This window comes from Pseudoliparis swirei, chromosome 5 (assembly GCF_029220125.1).
Source record: "Pseudoliparis swirei isolate HS2019 ecotype Mariana Trench chromosome 5, NWPU_hadal_v1, whole genome shotgun sequence".
In the NCBI taxonomy this organism is placed as follows: Eukaryota; Metazoa; Chordata; class Actinopteri; order Perciformes; family Liparidae; genus Pseudoliparis; species Pseudoliparis swirei.
Genome location: NC_079392.1, coordinates 8665802 through 8681495, shown reverse-complemented (window position 1 = coordinate 8681495; position 15694 = coordinate 8665802). Strand labels below are relative to the sequence as shown.

The 15694-nt window shown below is 46.5% G+C and overlaps 1 protein-coding gene across 2 annotated transcripts in view; it reads left to right on the top strand.

Moving 5' to 3' along the window:
• Positions 1–326: 326 nt before the first annotated feature.
• The window catches only part of pik3r3b (phosphoinositide-3-kinase, regulatory subunit 3b (gamma)), a 173891-nt gene continuing 158523 nt past the window's right edge, over positions 327–15694 (top strand). The window contains exons 1-3 of one of the 2 annotated variants that reach the window (XM_056414558.1): positions 327–653; positions 1011–1139; positions 1830–2191. In XM_056414558.1, coding sequence (XP_056270533.1) covers positions 1855–2191 — 337 coding nt within the window. In that variant the 5' untranslated portion in view covers positions 327–653; positions 1011–1139; positions 1830–1854. Of the gene's footprint in view, positions 654–1010; positions 1140–1371; positions 2192–15694 lie in introns of those variants that run through there. The other variant, XM_056414559.1, reaches the window with a different exon arrangement.

Sequence of the window (15694 nt, the reverse complement as noted above, 5' to 3'; positions counted from 1 at the left end):
CAGTCTGCCGCTGTCTGCTTGCTGCGTCATGTGCGCGCGAGACAACAGCGACCAAGCCTGCACTCTACTCCCATCATCCACATGCCTTTTTTTATTATTTGTTAAAAAAATTTAAACATTTAAATTTAAACGCGGGCACTCTTTCCTCGGTCACTCGCAGTTTGTTACATAATTCATCGCCTCTCTGCTTTCCAATCCTCCCGCTTATCCGCGTGCCAAAGGAGCGCTAACGACAACAACAACAACAACAACTGAGGAACCAGACAGAGACGGCACAGACGCAGCAGAGCCTCGGGACACCGTAACCGGGCCACGCGGAGCTTTTTTGTTTTGTTTCTTGCTGCAGCTCAGCAGCGGCGGTGCGCCGCGCGGACCCCGTCCCGTCTCCGCGGGCTGGCTGGCTGGCATAATTCGCAGACGGAAGGGGGAGGGTTTTTCCCCTGACATCAGCACTGCCGCTCGCTGCACAGCACCCGAGCAGGCTGCCTGTCTGCGGGACCAGCCACGCACATCCTCCTCCTGACGGGGCTTCGCGGATGTCTAAGGGCTCGCTCGGCGGGGGTTCGGGTTGTGTCGCAAGCGGGACGGTTCGCGGCTCACCGGGGCGTCGGCGGCGACGGCGGCGGAGGAGCACGCGGGGCTCGCCCTGTGCGGTGAGTTTTTTGCGCTGTGTGTGTGTGTGCGTGCGTTCATGTGTTTTCGGCTGCGGCGGTAGACGGCGGGGGCGAGTTTAGTCGGGCACGCTGTCTGGCTTGAAGTTCATATTCGCCGCGTCACGCTTGTTGTAACTGATCGTCTGGGCTGCTCGTCTCTCAGGGATATATTCCACTGTTCACTCTAATAATATCCTATAATTGCATTTACTTAAGTTGAAGCTTTGCTCGTGCTCTGCACTTAATTGGCATCCCTGTCATTCAAAATGACTCGCTGGCCTGAGCTGGATAGAAGAAGTAAAGTGTGTCTGTGTGTGATGATGTTAATCCTGAAGAACTTCCTTTTTAAGATTGCAGGTGTGTGTGTCTGCTCCAGGAGGCTGCACAGACCAGAGAAAGGCGAAGCAGCAGGATTTCACAAAGAAGAGTGCACATGGTGACGCTCCCAAGAAGAAGCCAAATCCTGCACTGCAGTAGTTTCCTCAGGTGTGTGTGTGTGTGTGTGTGTCTAAGTGAATGAGTGTATGAGTGTGTGCGTCTGTGTCTGGTCGGACAAACGTACACTTTCTCATTAACATTGGAGGATCCTTGCAGAGGCTTTGGGGGATCGTCTGGAGGTCGCCCCGTCCTTGAAAACGGTGCCACCCTCCAGTTTATTCCAGACCACCCCGCCCCCTCTGCACCCACCTTGCTCCTCTTCTTTTCCCAGCACAGACAGAGAGGTGGCTGGGCGGTCTCCCTGTCCGTTTGGAGGCCTCCGACTGGACAGCTTTAACCGTCGGGTGGATTCTTACTGTGGAATTTTTTTTTAAAGAACTCCACGGCCATTTCACCAAATCGAAAGTATTGATGCAAAAGTTGACGGTTCAATTGAGTTTCTTTTGCACTTAAAGGACTTATTTTTGGATTAAGGTCGGACCTGCTCTTCATGGGGTTTTAGGACGTAAAAGGGTGTCATATTCTACCTCAGGGATCAGATTTTTATCATTTCAAAGCGTGTCATCCAAGTCAGCACGACTCAGCAAATCTCATGCGCCTACGCAGGTTTCTCAGGTTTAGGTTAAGTTCCAGTTTCACCTCAGGGATTTCGAACTAATCGACTTTACGTGTGGTATCTTTCAAGACTTCACTTTTCACAACGCAAATCTCAGGCAACATCTGTATTTTTGGCTTCAGAACCGCCCTATGAACCCCAGTTGCCATGGCCTCTGACAGTTTCCAGTACCGGGCCCTCTTTGAGTACAAGCGGGAGCGCGGCGATGACATCAGCCTCCAGACGGGCGACCTGCTCACCGTCCACAAGGCCTCGCTGATGGCTCAGCCGAGGTTGGACTACCAGGACGGGGACGAGCGGATCCCCAGAGGCTGGCTGCACGGCACCAACGAGAGGACCAAGGAGAAGGGAGACTTCCCAGGGACCTTTGTGGAGTATGTCGGGGCGGTGAGGGTCGGCCCTCCGGCGGCTAAATCCTGGTCCAGGCCCATACCGCGGACCCCCGGGGGTTCACAGGCCGATGCTGGAGCAACGGCTGCATCAGGTGAGTGCCTCCCACACGGCTCACACACGCATCACGAGGAAGTTGGGGTCCTCGGCTTGGATCTTCATGCTGTCTCAGCAGTTTGATTGTAATCAGTCGTGCTGTGCTTTTAAAACAATGAAAAAAAGAATTCCACATGAACAGAACAAAAGATTAACATTGTGCACGTTTTTGCTGTAAAGCTCGATGTTGGAGTTCATCCTGCGTCTCGTACCGGTGTGAAGCACGCTGGTGTTGTCTGCTCGGCGACAGAGTTGCTGCGTAACGAAAACATTTGCGCGTCAGTTCATTCGTGTCCTCACCGTCTAGGATCCCATTAGCGTCGCAATCGTGGTGACGCGGTTGCAACGCTGTCCCATTGGCTACATCTTTGTACGTCTGGGTGGTCGAGTAAAGTGCGAGGCCCGAGGGTGGTTGCCGCCGATTTTGGGGCTCGTCTAAGCGACGCGAGGTCATTCATTCAGTCTCCCGTTAACTTTGACACGTCTCACTAATCGGAACAAACGCCGTACGGGTAAGTCTGTCGGTTAATGCAGCTCTTGAACCGGCCTCCACCCTCCCTGACACAATGGGATCTAATCGAAGATTCTCAGAAATCACAGAGGTGCAAAACAATATGTCGATGCCACTCAAACAAATATATGAGTGAGAATTCCATCCAATTATCTATTTAATAATTCTCTCTGCTGACCAACGATTTGTATAGAAGTCTTAGAGGGAAATGACTACTTCTCACTTGATGTATTCCCTCAGTAAACATGAGTTCATAGTCTCGATCGCTAGTTTCCGCTCTTCCACAATACAGCATTAATTCAGTAAATGATGGTATAATAGACTGCAAACAGAGGATTCTTTCGCGTGGGCTTGCTGTGATTGACAGGTTGCTGTCGCTACCAGAGCCGTATGCGGCGCTTACTTCCATTCCTCGGTTGCGGAATAAACCCAACATGGCAACGGCCGTATTCCAAGATGGGTGGCGACGTCACAATGACGACGCCCACGTCCCGTAAACAGTCAATGGATAAGTTTGACTAAACTGCAACGGCCAATTCAGAGCTGAAACGATACACAGCAGCCGTTATGATGCATTGGTTTGCAGGTGTAATCAATGCGACGGTAATTATGGCCCTGTTCCATGAAGATGGGCCCGGGCCCTGGTATTGTGCACGCTGGCTCGCGAAATAGGGACCATAGTACGTTTTATTAATTCCACCTCTGTTCACCCTGCTGAGCCTTTTGGGTCAGTCGATAGAAAAAACACAGCTTTCAGCTCCTAAACGGTCGAGGATTTACAACTATTATTAATATTATTGCATACCTATTGGGGTTTTTGGAGTGTTACTCTGATACATAAAGCTGTTTCACGGTGAGAGACCACATTATCTATCGGTGAATGGAGAATATGATCCGCAGATGACCAAAAGAAATGCTTGTGAAAACAATCTGTGTTTCCAGCTCTTGCCTCATTACTACCCATCTGTCCAGTTTGTTGGGATGTTCCTAGAGTTGTGACCTCATGGTAGAAATGATGCCCAAAACTAGGTGTAAACAAACCAGCATTAGCAGATGTTGTTGCACGACATTCTGTCTCCTGAGATGTTGCATCATATTCCGTTTTCTCCTGACGTGCTCTGCCTGAATCTGTGTTTGTCTCTGCCTGCTCTGACTTCTTCCAGTGTCTCCTGGTGATGATCCCAGTCAGACGCGTAGGGTGCGTACCGTACACAGGCGAGGTGTGTGTGTGTGTGTGTGTGTTTCTCAGTGCAGCTGGATTCGTGATGATTTATTGAGGACGGCGCAGAAACCAAAATGTGAAAAGCTATTCTGAAGCGTGCAGGCTTTGAGTCGTGTTTTTACAGGGTTTGGGTGGTTTGCTCCGTTTTAGCCTCGGCTGTCTGCTGCTGACAGAGTTCAGATCTGCTGTGTTTTTAAAGCTCCTCATTTTCTAAATGGGTCAGACGCAGAGCAGTGTTCTCTCCTCCTCCTCCTCCTCCTCCTCCGCCTCACTACTCTCTTTAATTGCCTGGCTGCCCGTCTGTTTTATGGGAGTGGCTTGGGTCCGTCTCATATAAATAACATCCATCCACTCGGGGTAAATAGCTTGTTTTTCTATACGTCTTTGCTTGCTGGTGCTCTTAGTTAAAGTGCGAGCAAAGCCACTCGTCCATCCATCCCTCCACAGATCTATTCATGCAGCCTCCACACACGGCCCGATTCCTGCAGTCACAAATCACCCCCAGCAGCAGTGGCGGCGGAGCAGAACGGCGAGGCCCGAGCAGCCGCTGGTCATCGCTGACACGCCCTGCTCTGTTCCAGCGCTGCGTTCAGGAACAATCCGGTCTGGGACACTCCGAGCTTGCTATGTGTGACGTGAATGATTTCGCAACAGATTAGACGCGAGCATAGATTGAACACTTAAAATCCGTCTGAAGAAATTCAATTGCAATATATATTTCTTTTGTTCAGCACGAGCGGCGTGTACTTTTCCCGTTGGTCCGGTTATGCGGCTCTTTTCACACGGGGGTAAAGTTTGATTCGGCTGACCTCAGCAACATCCACAACAATGGCAGGAGACCACGCAGAGCAATGTTTCAAATGAGTGTTTCACATTAATCCGGCTGAACTGGAACCTGGCAGCTGGAGGTTGCGACCAAACGGAATCCATGACATCCATTCGCCGCAGTGCGAGCGAACGCCATTCCGCCGCTCGGTTTACATTCAGCGGAAAATTAACGTGTTTTCTGCCCAAAGTCGAGCGACACTTTGCTCGTCTCTCTCAGCAGCCGTGCTGATTAAATCAGGTGAGATACCTAATTGCGTGATCAGGGCTGCGTTGGTTGTCCAGGACTTTGTCTGTAAGATTTCGCTTCACCGCTTTTCAATCCAACGGAAGTCGACACTGCACAGGAAGTGTGAGCTTTCATTGTGGCCAAACGGCAATACAATAAAAAACAATCAAAGAAGAACTGACAGAGTGGCAAACGAGCATTTCTGTGAGGGGGGGGGGAAAAAAGCCGATAGGATTGTCTCAAAAAATAGGACCCATGGCGTGTAAAATTAGTTTCTTTGAACACCCTATGTTACAGTTCCTTCCATGGGAAAATAATTCATATATAGGAGACAAAGGTGGACAAAAAGCTCATCATAACCTTCAGATTGGCCTGCTCTATTGTGCATGCTTGACCTGACACACACACGCACACACACACGCACACACGCATATCAAATAGAGGCTGTCGATGAAAATCATTTTTTTAAAAATTGAGTGCCAGGCTGCTTGAATGTCTCCGTGTCGTCAGAGGTTTCGGGGCAGCGGATCAATGTGATCGGGGAGGTGATGAAACGCCGCGGCACTGGATAATGACTGGGAGATCAAACACAATGAGAGAGAGACGCAGGAAGGACAGCAGGAAAAAAACAAAGCAGAGCAGTAATTGCCAGCCTCACAGACAGAGTGTGTGTGTGTGTGTCGACAGCCCGGGAATCATCTCCTGCACCCGCCGCTGAGTTCAGGGGATCGATGAGCGCAGCCTCGGCCTGGGCAAAATGTCCGGGCTAAACGGCCTCATTTGTGGGTTTTATATTTAGCTCGACTCTGAGCTCTTTGTCTCGGCTCTAATGGCCGCTCTGTGTGCGAGTGGGCGTACTTGCCGCACAGTGAAGAGAGGAGGCACTGAGGCGCGTCGTGTAAAGTGAGACAAAAGGAACGAGGGAAGCTGTGTATCGGTTCTGTCTTCCCCAAAGAGCATTCAGTAGCAGCTTTTACCAGATTTGAGATGTTTTTCTTTTCTTTTTTGTTGTTTCTTGCCTTTTTTTTTTGGTGAAGAAAAAAAGGAGCCGAATTGTCAACTGTTTTCTATTTTCAGTCTGACATTACCTCTACTCTGCTGGATGTGGAGCCACTGGTCTGAGCAGAGTGGAGTTAAAAACCAAACGACGATGCACTATCGTCAGTCGGGGAGGGAGTTTCTTGCCGTACTAGCCTGCCGATATAACGCTTAAAGTCTATATATTTGGATTATAAATAAGGAATGATCTAAACAAAGGGACTAGTAAATAGGATTTCTGACTGATATAGAAGACGCAAACATTTTCAAAGGTTCTCTGACCTCAATCGGCACAAACTTAATGAGGGGCACATATTCATTTTAAATCGGGGAACATCTCGTATCAGAGAATGAATAAACAAGATTAAGACTGTGACCAGACCAAATGCAGTGATTAATGTCCTGAAAACATATCGGTTTGAGTCATTCTGTCTGTTTTGGGGTCTAGAACTCGTATCGGGTTTTGCACCAAGAAACATTTTTCTATTGAAACTAATCGCTCACCTCAACGAACCAGAAATGTTCTAATTGATTTAAGGAAAATACCATTTCACCAGCTAGATGCAGGGAGGCTGATGGTTCAACATGACTCCCCAAATTGCAGATGAATGATACAACATGACCGTAACTTTACATAGTTAAATTTACATTCATAATAATTTTCTTGTTGATGACAATCAAATAATTGCAATTGGGCTCAACCAATGCAACGAACCAGTCTCCCAACGCGTGAACACTGGGATATCTCCGTCTCTGTGCGCACAACACTGGCGCAAAAGCTGATCCGACTCGGTGGAGTTAATTATCTGCCAAAAGTCTTCACCATCAACACCTAACTGAATGTGGCAGCGCTGTGCGGCCTCATTGTGCCGCAGTCGGCCCAGACTCTGCCGGATAAGCGGAGATTTATGAAAGCCGACAGTATTTCACTTGTTTAATACAAATCGACACGCTTAAGGATTTCCATCCGCTTCACTTCGCCTTTAATCAATAAACTGACACTCGCACACGGAATTACCTCAAACCACTGGCAGATCTTCTTTTTGTTTTTGTTGAGTTGAGAAATATTCTTGAAGGCTGAAAATGAGAGGATGACGGATCGTGGAGAGGCACTTAGGAATTAGCTACGTCCTTGTCATCGATATTTGTGTGTGTGGATATTTGGAGTTTTTAATTTTCAGGAAATCTATTGGCTGCTTGTCCTTTTCCTGTCCGTCCCGGATATCAGTGCCCACTCCAGAACGAGTTTAATCTTGACGCTGGAGGAGTGACTGACCTCTCACAACACTGGTTTCAGGAGACGCTCTAAAGGAAAGATCAGGGCATGCGAGTTGGAGATGAGTTAAGATGATCTCATACTTTTGGAATAAAAACATATGTCCTTGATTCAGGAAAAGGACAGAGGACTGGCACACACACACATGTTGACCCAAACATGCTGATGTCTTGCTTCCTGCTTTAAATTCAGCTGTGCTGTGTTTCGGTTGGCTGGTTTACTCCATGTGACTCTCAGTGGCAGCATGCAGGCTGCTTTCCAATTGGAGTATAGTACCGAGAGTCTTTGAGAACTGTTCTGTCTGACAGACACACACACACACACACACACACACACACACACTGTGTCCCACATGGGCACCGGCACTTAATTATTAAGTATTGATAAGCATCTCCTCTGTCAGAACTGAGCTCCTCCAAATACACACACACAAAAGAAAACAAAAATAAAAAAACCAATGCACTCACCTGTTGAGGCGATTTATTCTCCAAAAATAAAAGCTTGTGATTATTATTATGGGGTTTTTTTTTGGGAGGGGTTTGTCTTCCCCAGCTGCATGCTAATGACTTTAATCTCTGAAGTGTCATTGTTTGTGCAGGAGGTGAGATTTATTTGTCCCAGTTTTGAAAGTCAATTCCGCAGGTTTACACGGCGTTCGTGTTGTATTGATGAATCCGGCGGAGTCATTCGGCGATGGCCAAAGGTGCTTCAAACAAACACGCCATGAATAAAACAGGAGCCAGAGCGACCCTGGGAGGGTCCGCGAGGATGCAGAGCTTTAATTCCTCGGTGCTGCACGGCGGTGACCCGGGCCACACAGGTCGTTACACTGCAGATCCGGGCTGCAGCGTGGCGGTTCTGGGAATACATCTGCGAGAGGTTCGGGTCACGGTGTGGAGAGCCACTGGAGGCGAGGCGAGGCGGACCGGCGGGGGGGGGGGGCTCTTGTCAATAAAGCTTTTATTTGACTGGCTGCCTAATTGGCCTGGGAGCTGGGAGGCTTCTCCTCTTGAGCCGGGGAGGATTTACCTGTCAGCAGTTAAAGAATAAGCGCACAACGCCCGCAAAGAAACCCAAAAGAAAGGCCTCGTCATCGATTTAGATTTTTGTGGAAATAAAGATACGGAATTTAAATCTCTTTTCAGCTGGAAGGGCACTTTACCCGTTTTCTTTTTGTTGTATATTGTACCTGATTTCTTTCCCCCCGTCCTGTTTTTCTACTTTGCTCCTTTCTTTTCTTTGGCCTCGTTTCCCGCCTCGGCTTCGTAAGCTTTGTTTATACCCGCGCCGATGGCTGCGCACGCTCCCACTACTGTATGGCCTTTTGTCGAAGCCTGCTGAGGAAAAGTCAGGTATTAAATGCATTCGAAAGAAAGAAACGCATGTTGAAGATTCTGTAAACAATTGGTGGCAAAATTAATATACTCAACATTTTTTATGACTTCCTGTTTCTGAAGGATTTAAAAAACAAATTGCTCAATTTACTATCAAAACACCCGATATGTAAATAGTGTTTTCAGTGATTTATTTGTGCCAAGTTTACTGAAACAGGCGCCTCGATCGCGTGCGGAGCCGGGATTACGTCTTGTCTTGATTGTGTTATGAGCATAAACTAAACTAAAGAAATCTCCTTTTGTGGAGGAAGAATTCCACTTGACAGAAGACTTACACACTGAGGCTCAAAGTTCAATTTTGACCTCAGAAACTGCAGATGAGAACTTTTCCCACTGCAAAGTCCATTTAGCAGCAATTATGTCACAAGATCATCATCCTCATCATCATCAGCAGCAAAGGGAGTCTGTTGTCATGGAGTGGCAGATTTATTTGGCACCTCAGCTTTTAAATCCAATGTGGTCGTGAAGTCAAAGTGCTCAGAGGAAATGGAAAGTTTAAGATCTTCACTTCCGTGACGTTTGGTGCAGAAGCTCATGTGACCCAAAGGCGTCTTCCCGTGAAGGACGACTTCTAGTTCTTACGCAAACAGCAGGGACCTAAAAAACCCGACCGACCGCCTGTAGCCACTCGGGTGCCGTCAACCGAGGCTCCGCCTGTAAATCCTCCTCCACCCTGATTTGTGTGCAGCCACTCGGCACCAGGTTTTATGCTCTCAAAGGAATGCGTGAGGGCCGGGGCGAAAGAAATTGCCCTGTCCACGGGAGATCTGCTTTCTCCCGCCGCCTGTTTATAGGCCCCAATAAAACCACAGCGCTTTTTAACGGCCTCTGAAGTCTCTCGATAGACTCGAGGTGCAAGTCGTTTGACCGCTTTGATTTCAGTAATCGGAGGGACTGTAAAAAATAATTTAAGCAGTTTGTTTTTTGTCTCCGAGGCAGTAATGCGTTTCGGGGGGGGGGATGGCGCTGTGCGCGGCGGTGCATTTGCGCCGCTGCAAGTTACTGAAACGTTGGTATTATTGAGCACTTTAAAAGGGCAGTGTTTCCACATAATGGCTTCTGTAAAGTATTCTGAAACTGGGCACTTCGCAGATGATGGAAAACAGGCTTCCGGACGCGCGTGGATTAAGTTCTCAATATTTAATGGCAGGAAGTGTAAAACAAACATTCAAGGCGCTCTTCCTGGCTCCCGGCTCCTCCGGGAGCTCGGCCTTGCGGCCTCGGCGATTACCTGTGGAAGAAGAACGCGATCCCTCTAAAACACGGAGTTTCATCTCACTCGCCCCGGTCGAAACGTCACTTCCGGTTCCGTCGCATTTTCACAATAAGAGTCCCGTCTTGTTATTGTCCTCATTAAAATCACTTTGACAATAAAAGTCCCTTATTATTGTAAGTCACTTGACGGAATTCAACCGGCCTCGTCAATCTATAATACTCGCATACAGTCACTCTCATGCAATATACATTAATTCTTGCCATTTACATTGAGTAAACATTACCCCTATGCTTCATAATACATTAATAACAATATCAATATTCTCCCTAATATTTTCTATTATAATATCTTTCTATATGTGTAAATTTAAAACATAAGACCTCTGCAGATGTTATCAAAATAAACTATTACAACTTAACACTTCACTAAAAGACGTTATGTATGCGAGAGGCTGTGAACGCATCTTTGTCCCGGTTGGTCGTTCATGATTGCGCTTCACGGTTTTATCGCGTCTGTTCGCCCCAACGATGTGAAAGGATCCTCGGAATCGTTTTCAATCAAAATGGCCGGCGAGCATTAGTTAAATAATTTATCTGTGGTGTCTTTCACTCCGTCATTTTACTCTCGACTTCATTGCCAAAGGCGAACAACGTTGCCGCTCCCACGAGAGCCAAGTGAGAGGAAGGTTCCCAGAAAAGCACGCGCATTTATTGTGTGGAGCATTTAATACGAGGGGTTCTTCTATTGGTAAGATAAGTGCAGCTGTACTTCCCTGAATCCAGACGAATAGCTCCATGGAGACCGTAAACAGCAGCGTTTTGCTCAGTGACTTCCTGTCCACTGGGATGCGGATGCTTCAGGCGTCTCCGCGTGTTTGTTTGACGCCCAATATGTTTAGTGTTGGATTGAAAGCACGCCGACGCTTCAGGCAGCGTCCATCTTCTCTCCCTCTACATTTTGACTTCCGCGATGGTACCTGGAGCCGGGCATGGGGTCTGCCCCTCAGCCCCCGTTCGTTCTCATCCTCGGCAGGAAGCCGGTACTGGATGTCAGGCTCGAGAGTTGGCAGATGCAAACCTGCGACCCGGCGCGCATTGGTTATGTAAGCCTACACCTCATGTGGTGATCATGTGGTGCGGAGGGGCCTAACTGGGCTTTGAGTCGTCAGAAGTGTGGGAAGTGATACATCGGTGTGTAAAAGTCTTACAGAGAATTTGATTTCGAGTGATTAGACCAAACGCACACGTACACACATGCACACGCGGGCCATCCATAAACCAAAGCACTCTTCACAATTGAGCTATTGTGTTGGTATTTGAGCTGACGAGAAGAGCACTGTAGTGCTCGGCACCGCTGGTACAGAAAGGAAGAGTGTGTGTGAGACACAGAAGCCAGTTGGGATTACATTTTGCCAACTGGAGAGCGTTTGAGTTGAAAAGACACTTTGTTAAACCAGAAGTAAATCTGACACACACACACACTTCTGTTTTGCCATTGAAATCAGGGAATTGGTTGCAGCCTCCCGAGACTCCTGAATACTCGGTTGGTGAGGATACATCTTCAGACGGGGTCCCAGTGATGGAGAATATCTCCGATGAAGTCTTGACTCCGTAGCGTGTCCGTGTAGATTTGACGGGGAACGAAACCAATCGTTTCATTAGAAAAAAAAGGGGGGGGAAAGATGCTGTGTGCACAAGGAAAAGGAGGTCAGTGTTTGCCCGCTGCAGCAGTTTGTCCTGCTCGGCCCGCCTCGAGCTCTCGGGTCAAACGGTGTTTTCTTCTCCTTGTCGACTTTCATCTTTTGCTGAGGAAAAAGTAGATCGGCACAGATCCTCGAAAAAACACCGGCGGAAAACTGATCCTGCTGAAACGTCAGCGAATACGCAAAGACGCACGCAACGCAACAAACAACCACGTCGGGTTTATAAATCTTTCTTCAAACATTTATATCCCGCTGCCTTCCGCCGGGACATGGAAGTGTTTGAAGCTGGTCATCCGATACGTGAGAACACAAGCGGAGCGCAGTGAGAGTGCGTTTGCTTACACGGGACACATTCTGACACGCCGACCCCACACAGGCGCCTGTTTGTGGAGGCGTCTGAGGTTAAACACACGGCTCTGAGTTTACACAGTAAAAGCGTGAGTGAGTGTGTGTGTGTGTGTGAGACATTCAAAAAGACAATTCCCCCGGCCCCAGGCTCAGGCTTAGTTGACTATTTTTTCAAGATATACAGAATAAAAGTGTATTTATATTGGACCTAATGCAAAGAGTTATAAAAGAAGGTTTGTGATGCTCAAAGAAATGTATTAATTGTTTTAAAGCTTTCTCATTCGTAATAATTATAGAGGAAATGACGTTTGTAGAATAAAATAAAAAACTGAACAACAATAATTGTACTAAATATTTAAGCAAGCTCAAAGTTGACCTTTTCCAAAATCATAAATACTACAATGATAACGGAAGTATGGAAAACATAGGAAAGATGTACACAATTACAAGAAAAGAAAACAACTTTAAGAAAGTACTTCTTTAATTTTCAAGTTCATGCACATACGTTTGTTTTTCTCACTGAAACGTTTTTTCCTACCTTGTTAGCCTCTTAACATATATTCTTCTATGATACATTAATGGATCCATTGTTTGAATTCTTTCCAGTTGTGGATAGCGCATAACTTCCGGAAAATATAGTTTATTCTCAAGTTATATTGAATCTACATACAAAAAGAGAGAGGCTATATCTAATTGTATCTTTTTATTGTAGAGATTGTTTCTTAGGAAGTCTTTCACATTCGGTAAAACCATTGCATCTCAAACAATTATATGTACAACACTAAATAATATTTGCCTCTTAGATTGGTGTGATCTTTGTATGTGCATGACCGTGTTTCAGCCAGTTTATTTGCTGACACTGGTTTAACTGATTGCATTGACGATGCCTGCATTCTGTTCAGGCTCTTCCAGTTTCGGGCCCTCGTATCCTACCGGCACACCTAATTAGAGCACCGTCATCAATAACACCCGGCTGCCGGAAAATCAGATATAATGCTGTAAGACTTTGACAAACGTTGCCGTTCTTTAGCACAAAAGACCGATATTTGGCGAATAGGTGTGTATTTTCTCCGCTAAATCTCCCTGGAATGGATCAGAAAAACAAAACCAAGCGGCGTCACAATGTGGCGGCCATTATTCACGTCTACTACATCTTCGAAAAAAAGATCCCCTTTCATCGTCTATCATTCTCTCAAAGTGGCTTGTCACTCTGAGCTTTCCTTCATCACAATATCATTAATCGTGGGGTTGTCTTTTTCTTTTTTATCCCGACGGTTTATCTTCATCACTACATTATAAATTCCCAGCAGATTCAGTTCAGTCTCTGACTCGTGGGTCTGGGGGAACGTTGACAGTTCTGCAGTGTCGGTTGAATCGGTGTGCGCTCACGTTTGTGAAAAGCAAAGCATAAACACAACCGATGCCTCGTGGCAGAAGGGGCTCCGTTACACATGCTTGTTTGTTTGGTTTCCAAGGTCAGCGTTTTGCTCCTCCTCACTGATTTCTTTCTTTCCGTCCTTTGTTCCTCGTTCCTGCCACGTCTTGTGATTCGAGTGGAAACATTTTCCTGTTGGCCTTTTGGAATTCCTTACCTTGCCTTTTCCTGGTCACTGATGCATGTAAAGAAGCAGGTGAGTGTGGAGGAAAGTATGTGTGTGTGTGTGTGTGTGTCTGAGATAGTGTGTTCATCAACGTGTGTTTGCGCCACAGTTCCATTATTCCGCCTGCCACACGGAGACGAGCAACTTTATGGAAGTTTAATGACTCAGCTGTTTTCACACTCTGCAGCCGACTGATGTCGTCACATAACCAACATCATTTATTAAACGCAACCTGTTAAGCTAACGCGCTCCTTCATTCTACTAATTAATGGATTAATCAAGCAAGTAGCGAATTAACACGCTCATCTTCACAGAACCAATGAACAAAATATTAATGCCCTTTTGAATTCAGTCAAGGGTTATTTCATCTAAACACAAACAAGTATTGGAACAATGTGTTTTTTTTAATGACTCTGTTCATTCTCGTGCACAGAATATCTGAACGACAATAAAAATTGGGCACAAACATCCACCTGGACTCGATGGCAAACCGATTCAAAAGTCACTGACCTCGCAAAACCATAACTCAACTAGAACGGGCACTCGGTAGAGCGCATACCTTCGCATATCACAAGATTGGGCATTGAATTATGAACATTTTGGCATTAGTTGCATGCCAATTGGACAAAAATGTATCGTGCTATGGTAAAAAAAAGATTTTGACCTTTCCATGACCTTGACCTTTGACCCGATTGATCCCAAAATATAATCAAATGGTCCCCGGATAATAACCAATCATCCCACCAAATTCCATGTGATTCAAGAAGATTTGACCTGTTCATGACCCTTGACCTTTGACCCGATCGATCCCAAAATCTAATCAACTGGTCCCCGGATAATATACAATCATCCCACCAAATTTCATGGGATTCGGTTCAATACTTTTTGAGTTCTGCGAAAGATTTTGACCTGTTCGTGACCTTTGACCCGATCGATCCCAAAATCTAATCAACTGGTCCCCGGATAATAAACAATCATCCCACCAAATTGCATGCGATTCGGTTCAATACTTTTTGAGTTTTGCGAATAACACGCATACAAATAAATAAATAAATACACGGCGATCAAAACATAACCTTCCGGCATTTTCAATGCGAAGGTAATAATATGACAAGTTCACAAACATGTCTAATAGGGTAAAATGATGAATTCCTGACATTTTGGACAGACATGGATACAAATTGCAACCTGACCACTAGGTGTCTGTGACGGCTCTCGGGCCATCACCCGTGGGTTTCCCCCAAAAGCACCAAGGATTACCAGACCACAACGACGAGGTTCCGTTCGGTAACATATTTTATTTGTATCACGCAGCAGACCGCAAGACTGCGCCTCTGCTCACCCTCCTGCTCCACTCTCACCTGAGAGCTTTTATGAGGGCGGCCTCGGCTGCTGACTGATTGGCAATCACCAGCAGCCGAGGCCAAATTGGAGACAGCTGCCACAGTGTCGATTCTAGTTAAGTTAGAAAAGGCAAGAGTCCTCTGAAGCCAGCTGACATGGCTTCGTCCAAAACCCTCAGTATTTCACGCACCATGTGATTCTTGTGCAAGGATGGCTGAAAGGAAACAATAAAAATTGGATCCATGAGGTCTGGCCTCATGCATTGGTTCATTTTTGTTAAAATATGGTGTTTCTTTATTTTTACCTCATCTGTTGGTATTGGCATCAGCCAGGCACACATTATAAACATCTCAAGATGTTAAAATACCGTGACAAGTATTGGGTGGATAAACATGACATTCTGTCAGACATTCAGGGTCCCCAGAGGTTACATGCTCGAGTCCCTCTGGCAGGTCAAACCTTTAAATTATTCAGTAAGAAACCTTGACACTTATGTAATGCGTTGGCATTTATAAAATACATCCTATTGGCTATGGTGATTGATTGGGCACCATAATCCTCTCACCATTTCTGTAAAATACCGAAACCACTGCTCGGGATGAGAAGCAACCTGAGAGGCACAATTTGTAACTATTTTCCAGTGTGATTGTGTGGTTGTCTGTACAGTGAGCAGAACGGCCTCACAAAAGGACTCGCATGGCTGTGGACTCATCTTTGCCGCGTTCTACAATTTGTGGGGAGATTACGCCACCTCTGTGGCTCCGCAATCAGCTCTCGATCTGCTTGTGAAGCCGG